Source organism: Fukomys damarensis, unplaced genomic scaffold (genome assembly GCF_012274545.1).
Source record: "Fukomys damarensis isolate Sample0158 unplaced genomic scaffold, DMR_v1.0_HiC HiC_scaffold_23, whole genome shotgun sequence".
Lineage (NCBI taxonomy): Eukaryota > Metazoa > Chordata > Mammalia > Rodentia > Bathyergidae > Fukomys > Fukomys damarensis.
In genome coordinates, this window is record NW_022900935.1 from 23,498,378 (window position 1) to 23,511,262 (window position 12,885).

Genomic DNA, 12,885 nt, shown 5'->3' on the forward strand with positions numbered 1-12,885 from the left:
AGGTGGGAGTTTTCTCTTGGAAAAACAGCTGAAAATCGAGACTGAAAGCTGCGAAGATGGGCACAGCACAAGGCTCTCCAGGCCCCCCTTACTGCCTGGGAACCTAAGGGAGGGGCTGGGCTCCCTGAGAGTGTGAGAACTTGCAGGTCTGGAGAGGCCTAGTAGGATGTGTCTTGTCCCTGACCCTTCTGAGGATAGAGCTACTCAAAGACAGGATTAAGTTGGCCTTGGCTTCTTCCATGGAGTGTCGGAAGGGTAAGGGGGGGCTGCCTTGCCACCCACGAGGTTCCTTCATGTTTTTAGTCCTTGCATGTGTCACCAGGTATACATGTCTCAGCATATGTGTATCTCTGACTCTGCATGCCTCCACATGCGTGTTTCCATTTCCACACCCACTGCCCCTGGATCTGCTTTCCAAAGTGTTTCCACAGGTGCTTGTTGCTGCAGATGCCCCTCCACATGCACATGGAGGTTTCTATTTTTGCACCTATCTCTTTCTCTGTGTATATCTCTGGGTCCCTGGCTGTGTATGCTTTTAACGTGTCTGTATGTTCAGAGACAGTGAGGCCAGGCCCAATACTCAGGAATTGGGAGGGGGTTAGGCTCACAGACGGTGCCACCCAGGGAGCCTGTGTACGTGTGTGCTTGAGTGTGCCTGCATGCACAGAGATACTATGAAGCTGGTAAACATGGGTGAGGAGGTTAAGCCAACAGACGGTGCTGCTGGGCCCAGGACGCTGTGAGGCGTGTCCATCTGTTAGCTTCCCTGATGCAGCCCCCCCACCTCTGGCCCATACTCTGCCTCAGGCATCCCAGGTTGTGCTGGACAAAGAACCCTGTATGTGCTTTCTAGGGGGTCTCAGCAGCCTTCCCTCCCCCTGGTCATGCAGCACAAACTGATCCCCCATCCACCCTCACCTTATCCTCATCTGTCAGACTGGGACACATGTCCCAGTTCTCACCATACTCACCTTGCTGCTGTTCCTCCACCCTTCTCGTAGCCTTTAGTCAGGTGGTACCCTGCCACCAAGCTTTCTGTCTCTCAAGTGTTTCTTATTCTTGAATTTTATTCTTGAATCTCCCTCCTCCAGGTAGACTCCAAGATAATCAGACTGAACATCACTATGGGCCCTCAAGCCAAGAATACTCCTAGCCTTAGACTCCCAACCACCCGCCCCCAACATGTCCTGTCATCTCCCTGTGCCTGTGGGACAGTGGGGAAAGGGATAGGTCTCCCCGCTGCAGCATCTAACAGCCAGCACTCCTGGGTGCAGGAGCTGTTTGTGTATAGGTTTATGCCCGCCAGAAGGGCACATGATCTCTGCAGGCAGGGCTGACCCTCAGAGATGAGTGTGGATGCTTACCTGTGTGTGGAGGGAGAATTGAGACTTAGGCTTTTTGGTGCCTCTGAAGTCCCCTGATGACCTGGTGAGCTTCTCTCTGTCAAGACACTCCCTTATCAGAGGACAGAGAGCTTGGCCAGAGACAGACTTTGTCCAAGACTGGGGAGGTAGCTACAGGCCCTTCCGCACTTTGCTGGCCCAGCAGGGGGCAGGGCGTGGACCTTCTGGAGTGGAGAGTCTAAGGAGTAGGGGAGCCAGTCTGGGGAGGGGGCAGAGTGCTCCGCCTAGGCGGAGGCGGGAAGGGCGGTGCCCAGTCTGACCGTGGAGGCTCGTGCTCGCAGAGACACCAGCACGCGCAGCCCTTCACTGCAGCAGCGGCGCCGCCTCTCTGCTGTCACCATGGTTACCGTGTGGCCTGGGGGGAGGGGCCCGTGGCGCCGGCAGCCTCCACGCTGGCTGGACCGTTTGGAGTGTTCTTCGTGTGACCTGTGCATCCCGCTGTTGGAACGAAGATACGTGCAGAGGGTATCCGTGTGTGGGGAGTGCTGAGGTTCACTTCACTGTGAAGAAAAAGCCGCGGTGGTGTGTGTGCAGGGGGTCTGCAGTGCTGGAAGCCGGCTGAGGACATAGTATTGGGGGAGGGGACCGCTCCCCTAGGGATGCTCCTTGCTCACTCTCCCTACCCTGCCCAGCTATTCACACAGGTCATGAGTGCTAGGGCTGGGGTTTTAGAACCTGCTGTCATCCAAAGCTCCACCTCTTATTAAATGGAGTGACCTTGAGCAGGTTTACCCATTGCCAAGCCCCCCTTTGTTTCTGTACTTGTAGGGTTTAGGTAAAGATTGCCATATCTGTGACAGAGTTAATGTTTCATACATGTAACCTTTTTATCTCTTTGTCTGGGCCTCACTTTTCCCAGTTGTCAGTGAGTTTGCATAGGTGATGTGTTGTTTTCCCGGCCCTTACCCTGCATGGTTCAGCTGTTGTGGACCTAGCTCCTGTGGGTGCGTGGAGGTTGAGCACTCTTAAGTGTCTGGTGGATGGGTCCACTGATAGCTACATGGGACAGGTATCGGGAAATGACCACAGTCTTGGCTGTGTTTGTGCTGGAAGCTCAATGGTGGAGAAAAGGAAGAGGCAGCAGCAGGTCACCCCCAGCGGGCTGTGAGACACACTTACCCTCCGGGAGGTGGCAGACAGCAACCTTCCCAGAGCTGCCTGAAAGTCTAGTTGGCACAAGGGCCTGGCTTTAGGGTCCTGCTGTTTTATGGACAGCTCTTCACAGTTGCTGGTTTTAGGGTTTGGTAGCAGTACCTGAGGGATGATCTAAGCCAAGGACAGAGCCATCCAGGGTGCAATAATTGAGGGAAGAAAATTAATTGTCCTTAATTTGGCATAAATCCCAAAGACCTTCTCTGTGTCAGGAATTCGGAGCAGATTCCTGGGAACACAGGGCTCCAGACATTTGTTCTTTCCTTCTCCTTGATCAGTACCTGGGCTGAGCAGGTAGGAGTGAGTTCTGGGAAGAGCGAGCTTGGCACCCTTATGGACATGTTAGCTCCAGCAACCTTGTATCCCCCAGGTGCGAGGAGGGAGCCCTGGGCCTCAGGTCTTGCTCAGGCTTTCCTGTGAAAGCAAGTGATGGCAGGGCCAGAGCAAGCTGTTTCCTTGTTGGGTGCATCCCAAGTTCTTATTCTATCCCCTTTCCATTCTCTTGCCACTGTTTAACATTATCCTTTCAGAAATCAGAGCTGAATGTCAGGGCACTGTGGGATCATATTTATAGCCAAGGAAATGCTGGGTTTACCTCTGGAATTTATAGGGCTATGAATGGGGAAGTTAAAACTAGCTTTTGGAGAAGGCTAAGGAGGCAAGCTGTGCTGAGAGTCTTCCTGCTTCCCAGCCTGCAGCCCCTTCTGGTGGACCCCAGCCTCTTTAGGGTGCCCCTGGCTCCATGGAGCATCCCTGGGGATTTGACAGCAAATGGAGGTGTGACTTACCCCTGTCTGTTGGGACTGCTCCATTATCCTCTCCTATGGGTCCCCCTAATCACTCCTCCAGGACTCAGAGTCTCCAGGGAAGGCCTGCTCTGACAACCTGTATTTTTGTCCCGAGAATATCACGTGATTTTTTTCCTGGCATAGGAGCATGACCTCAGCAAATGTTTCCACACACCCATCTTGTGTCATGCCTGAGAGGGAGGTGTAGAATGGCGCTGGTCTGATCTCTCCCACCACAAAGCCTAACTTGCTTGCTGAGAAGTGGGCAAATTGCGGATATATCCTGTGTCTTCGTTGGGTGCCTGGCATTCATGCTGGGAGAGAGGCACTGCTGAGTTTCGGAGACCAATGTGGTGGCTTTGTCACAGCAGACAGGATCTCTTACCTGCCTAGGATGGGAGAGGGAGTCACAGGCCCTAGTTTCAGTACTTGTTTGCCCCAGTAGTTAAGCCTTGTAAGTTATACTAAGGTCCAACATATTCACTGGGTGCAGGTTCTGTTTCAGGTACTCCCAGCATCTTGTACTTTTAGATCTAGTCCTCACTGTGGCTTTACAAGGTGAGCGCTTGAACTCTGGCCAGAAGAAAGCAGAGAGGATAAGAAACACACCCAGGTAGTGGTACAGAAGGAAAGTCCTACTTGGTCCACACTAGTGCAGGGCCTGTCCTCCCAGTTCCTCAGTGCTTCTAGGGGCTGGGACATTGGTACCCTTGTCTCCACAGCCCATTAGGCCTGTTGCAGGAGCTCAAGTATAGTGGGACTGGTTTGTGCTACTGATACCCATTCCTGTTGGTTCTTTGGAAGTGACTCCTTCTCCCCAGAAAGCTGGGAGAAGAGAACAGGGAAGAATTTTGCCTCCCCTCATCAACTTTCAGTGTCTTTGTAGAACTTTTTAATCTTCTTACTTAGCCTACTCATGCTCAGACATGATTGCCGGGCCTGACTTGATTCCCAGGGTTGGGACTGAGTGAGAGAAGGGTAAGAGACAGGGCTGTAGTAGAGGATGTGTCAGAGCAGAACCAGAGTTAGAAGGGTGTCACTGATAGGATCGGGTGTGCAGGCTCAGTGACCCAGGGCTCTGCCATGTGGTAGAGCTGGAGGTGATGCAGGCAGAGGAGGCACGTGTGCTGATGGGAGGGGAGGCTAGACAGCACAGGGCCTTGGCCAGGACTGTGTGGCCACGGGAGGTATGGGACTCCCACCCCCACAGCCTGGCATTTATGCAGTGTTTTCTGTTCCAGCCAGCAGAGCATTGATCCTCGTTCTTCCCAGGGCCTGGAGAGATAAGTGCTGATGCCTTCAGTCTGAGGAGTTGCTTCTCAGACTTGGAAATGCCGTGATTGTGCAGGGATGGGCCGTGCTGTGGCTCTTGGCCCTGCCAAAAGAGACTTAGGACCTTGACTTCTCACATCAGGATAGGCCTCATGCTTAGAAATCAAGCTTTGGGGAGAGAAGGGTCCTATGATCCCAGCTAACCTGGGAATCAGGGGAAGCTGCCCACAGACAGGCCCCGGAGGTAGGCAGGGTCAGCCCTAATGCAGATATTGCTCTTTGTCTGCAGAGGAGCAACTCCCGCCTGGGTTCCCATCCATTGACATGGGGCCTCAGCTGAAGGTGGTGGAGAAGGCACGCACAGCCACCATGCTATGTGCAGCTGGAGGAAATCCAGATCCTGAGATCTCTTGGTTCAAGGACTTCCTTCCTGTGGATCCTGCCACAAGCAATGGCCGCATCAAACAGCTTCGTTCAGGTGAGCAGAAGACAGGGGTCAAGGGGCCATGAAGATCTCAGGAAGGCATCTTTCCAGAGAACACAGCCTTCCCTCTTGGGCCTAGGTGTCTGAGGCCGAGCGGAAAGCTCCTACTGGGGGTGGACTAGGTCTTGCTACAGGTCTGCCTGGCCCCAGTAAAGAGGACATAGTGGTGAGGGCTTGTTGTCAGCTGTGCCTTTGCCTCCCTGGGCTAGAGCTTGGGGGCCTGGAACCAGGGGGACTTGCTGCTGTCTCTTAGCCACCAGAGCCACATTTCTGGATACCTCATTCGAGCCATCTTGGAGCAAGGATGCCGTCATGACCAGGCAGGAGGTGTCGCCTCGTTGATCGATCTGCCTTTGAGGCTCCCGCCAAGAAAATTGATTCAGTTTTTGTGGGAAGAGTGGGCAGGAAAGGAGGCTCAGAATCAGCTTTGCTACATTCTGCACCTGCTGCTAGCATGGGCTGGACCCATAGACCTTGCTCCAGAAGACCTGCCAGCTTGTGGGACGTTGGGCCTTGAGCAAGATGGCCAGTGCCCCTGCTGCCCATCAGCTGTGATGTCAACACTGAGGAGGAGAACGTGACTGCCCTTTGGGGCCTGCTGGCTTTAGAGGCACCCCACCGCTCCCTAGGGTGCCAACCCCTACCCACCAACTCTCGTGAGACACTCACCCTTTGGTGCCCAGGAAAAGTGGGAGAAATAAGCCACCTAGCAGGGCAGGATTCTGGCCCAAGCCACAGCCGCTTGAGACAGACAACGAAGTGTTAGCTCATTTAATTTAATTAAAACGCAACAAGATGGAGGCAGCTGTAGCGCAGTTAATTAAAACAGCCATAATCAAGGCAGGAAACGGTCTGACAGTGTCTGTGGCTGCTGCCCAGCACTGCACAGCGGCCGGCAGGGCGTTCTCTCTCTCGGCTTAGCTCGGCTCTGCTCGGCTCATCTAAGCTGTGCTAGGGTAGGCTTGGCTTGGTTTGGCTGTCCCCCAGGCAGGCTCACCTGGCAGTCAGACAGTTCTTCCCACAGACTTGGCTACACCCTGGAATTGGCGTTGACTGTGGTGGGCAGCACTTCTGGGAAGATTCAGCCTTGAACATTTGTTCATCACGTATTTATGTAGTGCTTGCTGTATGCTAGGCCCTATACCGCTTCTGTCCTGCCTGTCACTGCACTAGATGCTGCTCAGGTCTCATTCACCTTTCCCTCTCAGCAGTAGCTGACCTCCCTCCCTCCTTCTTGACTACCCCCTATTTACTTTCCCCTGGACTTTGCCCCTCCTATTTCCCCAGTGCCCTTGACCTGCAGTGCAAGTGCCTTTCCCTTGCAGTGTAGTGTCCTCCAGTCTGGGAGCTGGGAGCCCCACCTTTGCTCCAAGCACAGCCTTTCTCCCTACTCAGGCAGGCCTGTGCACTGCTCCTAGAGCTTCACCTGCCATCTCCTTACCTGCAACTCCTGCTTCTGTCTCTCCAGCCCAAATATCTTAGCCAAGTTCTAGGCCCAAAAGTCAGTCTGTCTTGTGAATGTCATCCTGACTGATAAAAGTGATGACCACTTTCCCAGACAGCCTACCCTTTTCCCAATGATCCACTCTCTTTGAGTGGCAGGTGCCTGATGTGAAACCTGGGAGACACCCAGCTCCTACTTCAGTAAGGAACCAAGTCCCCTTGGTGTATCACCTACTCAGCTCCTAGATGGGTGCACTTTTCTACTTCCACTGCCTTTATTCTATTCCAGGACACCAAATAACTGCCCTCCCTGCCTCCAGGCTCTCCCTGAGAATCTGTCCTCCAGCAGCCCTTAGCATATTCTGCTCATGTTCCTCCCATGCTCTGACAGTCACAGTGGTAGACTCTTGACCCTGGACTACATGGTCAAGTATGTGTTCCTGGACAGAGCACATAAGACACTTTATGATCTTCCCCTGCCCATATCTGTAGCTTAATCTCACCAGGTCTTAGCTGTGCCCTTACTTGCTGGGTGGCCTCAGTTGAGTTAACTTCTTTAAGTGTTAGTTTTCTCATCTTTAAAAAGGATTGAGGGCTGAGGGTTTAGTTAAGGGGTAGAGCACTTTCTTAGCATGTATGAGGCCCTGGGTTCAGCCTCTAGCACAAGGTAGGGGGTTGGGGGCTACACTAAATGAGACAGTGGCGGTCAGCATGAGTTTATTGTCTGACCTATGATAAGGGCTCCATGGATGGAGCTCCTCCTGCCTTCGGCCTTTCTCAACTTACAGCAGGCCATAGTGACATATCCTTGCCCACCTCTTGGCTCTCTGCTCACCTTCCGAGTCCTGTTCTTGAAGGCTTCCACCCATCTCACCTTTGAGGTTCTCCTTCAGGATTCCGCTGCATGTCGCCACCATCTGGCTTCAGCCCCACTCACCTAGGCTGGGCACTCTTTGCAGGGAGGGCCTGGGACTAACTGTTCTGTGAGGTGCCCAGTAGCTCAGCACAAGCCCAGCTATGAGACAGTTCTCTCTGAGCCCTTATTGAATGAATGATTTTCTGAACTTGATCTTTGGGGCCCTGAAAACTAATGTGCTCTCTTTGTTTGATACTTTCCTGCTCCATAGAAGCAGTTGCTGGAGAGTCCTAGGCTAGGGTCTAGCTCCTGGGATGAAGCAGTACGGCACCTGAAGGTCGTCAGTCTATCCTCCTCTGCAGGAGCAAGATTGTCCCCATTCCTCCCTAACCCTGTCTTGTGACCCTTGATTGCAATAGCTGCTGCCCTTAATCCTGTTAACATTTAGAAGGGGGCTGAGGCTATTCTGTGCATGTTTTACAGGGACTTCCCTTTGTGGGGGTGAATTCAGGCCCCAGAGCACTTGGCTATTTACAAGGTTTACACATCACCAACAGTTTACAAAGTGTTTTCCCACCCTTTGTTGCTGCTAAGTCTCCTGCAACTCTGTGAAATAGGACAGATGGTAATTATCGTGCCCACTTCACAGCTGAGCTAAGGGAGTCACCTGATGTCACATATGGAGATTTAGGCCTCAGAGTTTCTCTGTGAGGTCATCCTGAGACCTTCTGGTATTACATACACCAAACCTGAGGTCAGAGAGGTGATTGGACACTGCTAGGGCTCCAAAGCTGTACAGTCCTATCTCTGTAGACCTTAAGTTCCCACTGACCAGTACCCAGAATCCTCCAGTGTCTGTGACCAGGACCACAGTATATCTAACAGGTATGGTCCCCAGACCAAGAGCTGCGTAGAGGAGGCAGCTGGCAACATGTACTGCCCAGCGTGAGCTCTGCTTGGACGAACTCTGTCTCCACTACAGCAATGTGATGTGTGCCACAGTAGCCTCATGGACAGTTTGAACTTGAGACCTGGGGTGAGCCCAAGAGGAATAAGGACAGGCTTAGAATAGAGATGGAGTCATGAGCAGGAAGTGTCACAGCCACCAGCATGCTGACCTCCAGGGTGGGCTCAAGGTTACTGCTGGTCCTGAGGGGCTGTTAGTCTACGAGCTCTGCCAAGTTTCATAGACCCCTGAGGAGACTTCCTGTGCTCCCACACACCCAGTACTGTAGGGGACAACCTGACTCACTGTGTCCACATGCTTACTTAGAGAGCTGTCTCTCCATACCCCCAGCATATCTCAAGTGAGACCCAGTGACTCCGAAAGAAAAGACAGCATCTGGCTGTGGGAGGAGGCCCTCAGGCCTGGTAGGTAGGGTGCTAGGCTCCTCATTTTGCTAGTGTGCCAGCTCTGCCTGAGAGCCCTTCCTCCCCACACTGCCCTTTTGGCTGTGTCTGCTAGGTGGCTGTGCTAGCAGCGTGTGACCACAGTTTTCCTTGGCCCTGAGTTTGTTGGTGCCTCTCAAGCATGAGTGTGCTCCTAAGCAAGCTTACTCCTGCTCCCTTTAGCAAAGCCCCTGACACCTATCTTATGAAGTGGAAGTTTGGTGAGAAAATTGCCATTCTATAAGGTCAGAAGAGTGGAGGCCGTAGGCCTGGGGTCCCAGTCCTAATCTGTATTCTCTGCCACCCTTGCCTTGGCCCTGGACTAGGCCACAACAGTTAGGTCTGTGGATGTCTACTTTGTGGTCTCAGGATCCCAACTGTAACACTCAGAGGACCTCAAGGAGCTTTGTTTGTGTGAATTGTACCTACCAGTGGTTAGTAGGTTAGATAATAAGATTTTAAATATTTACTAATCTGTTTTAAAATAATTTAAAAACTTAATAACTTTTTTTTTTTTTTTTTTTTTTTTGGTACTGAGAATCAAACTCAGGACCTTGTACCTGCAAGGTAGGCAGCAACACCACTGAGCTAACTCCCTGGCCCAATAATAACATTTTCAAGTGAAAAATAACTATATTTTCTAAAAAATATTTAGTGAGGGGTTGGGAATGTAGCTTAGTGGCTCCATGCCTGCCTGGCAAGTGCATGGTCCTGAGTTTGATCCCCCATTCAAGAATGAATGAGTGAATTAATTAATTTAAAAATAGAAAAACCTCATTGTTTCACACTTTTACAAATCTTTTTTTTTTTTTTGGTACCAGGGATCGAACTCAGGTCCTTGTGCTTGCAAGGCAGGTGGCGGAACCACTAAGCTAGATCCCCAGCCCTCACAAATCTTTATTATGGGGCTTAATAGAAGGCATCAGGATCCCCATGTCTGCTCCTACATTAGGCTTATTACTATATCACACATCATATATCCACTAGACTACCTCTTATGTTCATGAGAGAAAGAGTAAACAAGGAAAATCATTTCTCAGTATTATGGAAGCAGTTTTAACCTAATGGGTCCCCTGAAAGGCATGCCATACCTGGGCTGCACTTGAAACATCCCTGTGTTGAGTCTTCCCATATACCTGTATACCCATCAGGAGAGCAGCTTTGTCCATTGGGAAGGCTATAAGCTAGATGGACTGGTCAAATCTGCCACTTCACAGGCTGCATGTACTCAGGCTTTGGGCAAGCCACTTAATGTTTCTCAGCCTTTGTTTCCTCCTTTGTAGAGATGGATGTTCCTCCAGGGCCATTGTCAAGTTCAATGAGTCAGGGATCAGTATGTGTCTGTGACATTTCTGTCCTCCAAAAGTGCACAAGAACGGAGCGTGGTAGATAGATAGAACTGGACCTGGTCTGCCCGTGGGTTCCTTACTCCTCTAGATGAAGCAGTTTTTGAAGGGGGTGAGGGGCTGAACCTCACTGGAGGGACCTGTTGGAAAGGGAACACCGTAGACCTGGATTTGGGAGTGCAAGTTCTGGCCTTCTTGGCTTCTGGTTTTCCAGTCAGATTAGAGTTCAGTAGTCCATTCCTCTTTAGCAGGCTAAGTGGCATCATGGGGAGTCTGCCACTGACTTGTGAGTTGACCGTCTCCTGCCTCTACTGCCAGCTTCCAGGGCTGGTCCGTCTGTATGTGGGAGGCCTGGTCTGGTGGTAGCCTTTTGGGAAGGTTCCCTTCCTTTAACCTTTCTACCTGCCTTCCTAAATGCCCCGGTTTTGTCTTGGTAAGTGCTCCGTAGTCTTACCCTCTACCGCCATGGGATTTGGGTGGACTGCAGGGTGGGTTTGCTGCCTCTTTTCTTTCCCTTCCCCCTCATTGGCCCAGCCAGTGGGGGCTGCAGGAGCCCTGACTTACCTTCCTGACTTCCATCCCCTCCAGACCCACCAGATCCCTCCACTTCAGAGCACCTCCACCTGTGACCCAGGGGACACAACTTCACCTACACTCAGCCTGGCCCAGCCTGGTGCTTGCTCACACATCACTGTGTGGGCTGAACTCAGGCCTCAAGTTTTCCTTATATTTTAAAAGCCCCTTTCTCGTGTTTTGTTTTATCTGATTTGGCTTTGTGTGGCTTTCCTTCCTTTTGTACTAATGCTTCTCTCTGATCTTATTTGCATTCAAATTACCTCGCCAGGTGGTTCACCAATCAGAGGTAAGAATGCTGTCCGTGCATCTCGCCACACCACACCACTGCTGTCACCTCCACTCCATCCCGTCCAGTCCGTCACCTCCCCATCCCCATCCTGACCTCTAGCCTTTTCATCTCCAGCTCCAGCCCCCTGACACCACCAGCCACCACACACCACCACTCTCAGTCATTCCCTCCTGTGGACTCATCCATTACAAGTCTGAATTGTGGGGATATTAGCTGAGTCCCCCCCTTGGACAGCAGGCCATCCTGCCAGGCCTTCCAGGCCAGCCTCACAGAGGTGAAACCCAGCCTGTCCCTAAGGCTTGCCATAGATGGAGTAGCTTTTCGTGAGGTTGGGAAGCACAACCACGCCTTGCCTTTTCCCTTCAGCACCTCCTTTTTCTCAGGTCCTTAATTATTACTTGACTTGTCCTTTAGTATCTTGATCCTGTAGTCAAGTGAGAATTACCCTGCAAATCCCTTCATTCCAGCAAGAACTAGGAAGAATATTCAGTGGTCAAGATTTTAGATGCTGGAGTGATGACATAGAAATAAACAACAGACTCAGACATATCAGCTTGGAGCCCTGCTGCATTATCTTATACAGTATGGCCCTATAATCTGGCTGTTAGAAAACACAGACTGTCAAGCCAGGCTTGATGGTATACAACTATAATACCAATGCTTGAAAAGGCTGAAATGGGAGAACTGCTAGTTAAGGCTGGCCTGGGATACATGGTGAGACCTTGTCTCAAGAAACAGACAAAATCTAGGTGTGGTAACACATACAATCTCCACACTCTGGGAAACTGAGGCAAAAGAAGTGTAGGTTCCAGCCCAGCTTGGGCAACTTAGCAAGTTCAACTCTGTCTCAAAAAAGATTCCAGTTCAAGCCTAATTCACCACCTGTGTGACCTTCAAAAATTGACCAACTTTCAGAAGTCCATTTCTTCCTCAGAATTGCGGCCAGGGCCATGTACACACAAGACTAGAGAATTAGAGCACAGAATTATGATATGAACAGTGTCTGCTATACAGCAGATACCCTGTAACATGGTGGCTTATGTTTTTATCTCATCATTTTCTCCTCTCATATCCTTCAGTGTTTGTGGGCACATTTAGGCCCTCAGAATCCAAAGTCAGAGTGCTCAGGGCAGAAGTTGGGGTAGGAAGGAGTAGCTTTGTCCTTGTGTGGCATCTTGTCCATCATCTGGAGGACAGGATTTCACCCTGTATCCCTTGGATTCCCCCAGCCCTATCCCTCCAGGTCCCCCTGCACATCTACTCAGTACAGCCTAACTGTGTTCCCTTCTCCTAGAGTCTGTGTTATACCAGATTTCAGGTTTCTGTATGCAGATGTGCATAGGCCTATTTTGGGTCTCCTGACCAGTGTAGGTTTTAGGCTCTTGTCCTCCCATGGGCAGGAGTCCCACTCAGGTACCCCATCTGTGGTACCAGCCATACATTGAACTGATGAATTGACCCTCAGGCTGCCCCCACTATCCAGGGGCCTGACCCTTACCAGCTTGAATGAACATTTTCTGTAGTGTCCATCCATCCCATAAACATGACCTGCTAGGTGTCCATCAGGCTGTTCTCCCAGGAAATGGGTATTTGGTCTGTACTTTGGTTCTGATCCTCCCTCATACCACCAGGGTGATCCATCTACTCCTTTGTCCTACACAGGTAGCGTCACCGTCTTCCCTCATCTCCAGCTCCTTGGGTGTTCACAGCCCCTCCTGCTGCCCTGTCTGTATGTGGTGGGAGAAGATGTCAGGCTGTGAAGGGGGTAGAGTTTTGGCCCATAGTACTCCTCCCTTTGGGCATGGGCTGTGACACGTGGCTTGGAACTCTTCTGGGATCCTGCCCAGTTGTTAGGTGGGGCCTGGAAAGTTCTGTCTGTCCTGTGTG

General features: G+C 51.4%; 1 protein-coding gene across 19 annotated transcripts in view; it reads left to right on the forward strand.

Annotated features, from left to right (window-relative positions):
• Ptprf (protein tyrosine phosphatase receptor type F) overlaps positions 1–12,885 on the forward strand; it is a 76,452-nt gene that overhangs the window by 23,878 nt on the left and 39,689 nt on the right. For 11 of the 19 annotated variants that reach the window (XM_033767583.1, XM_033767589.1, XM_033767584.1 and 8 more), the window contains exons 5-6: positions 4,905–5,093; positions 10,978–10,995. In XM_033767583.1, coding sequence (XP_033623474.1) covers positions 4,905–5,093; positions 10,978–10,995 — 207 coding nt within the window. The remainder of the gene's footprint in view (positions 1–4,904; positions 5,094–10,977; positions 10,996–12,885) is intronic. The other 8 variants (XM_033767586.1, XM_033767588.1, XM_010634513.1 and 5 more) reach the window with 1 other exon arrangement.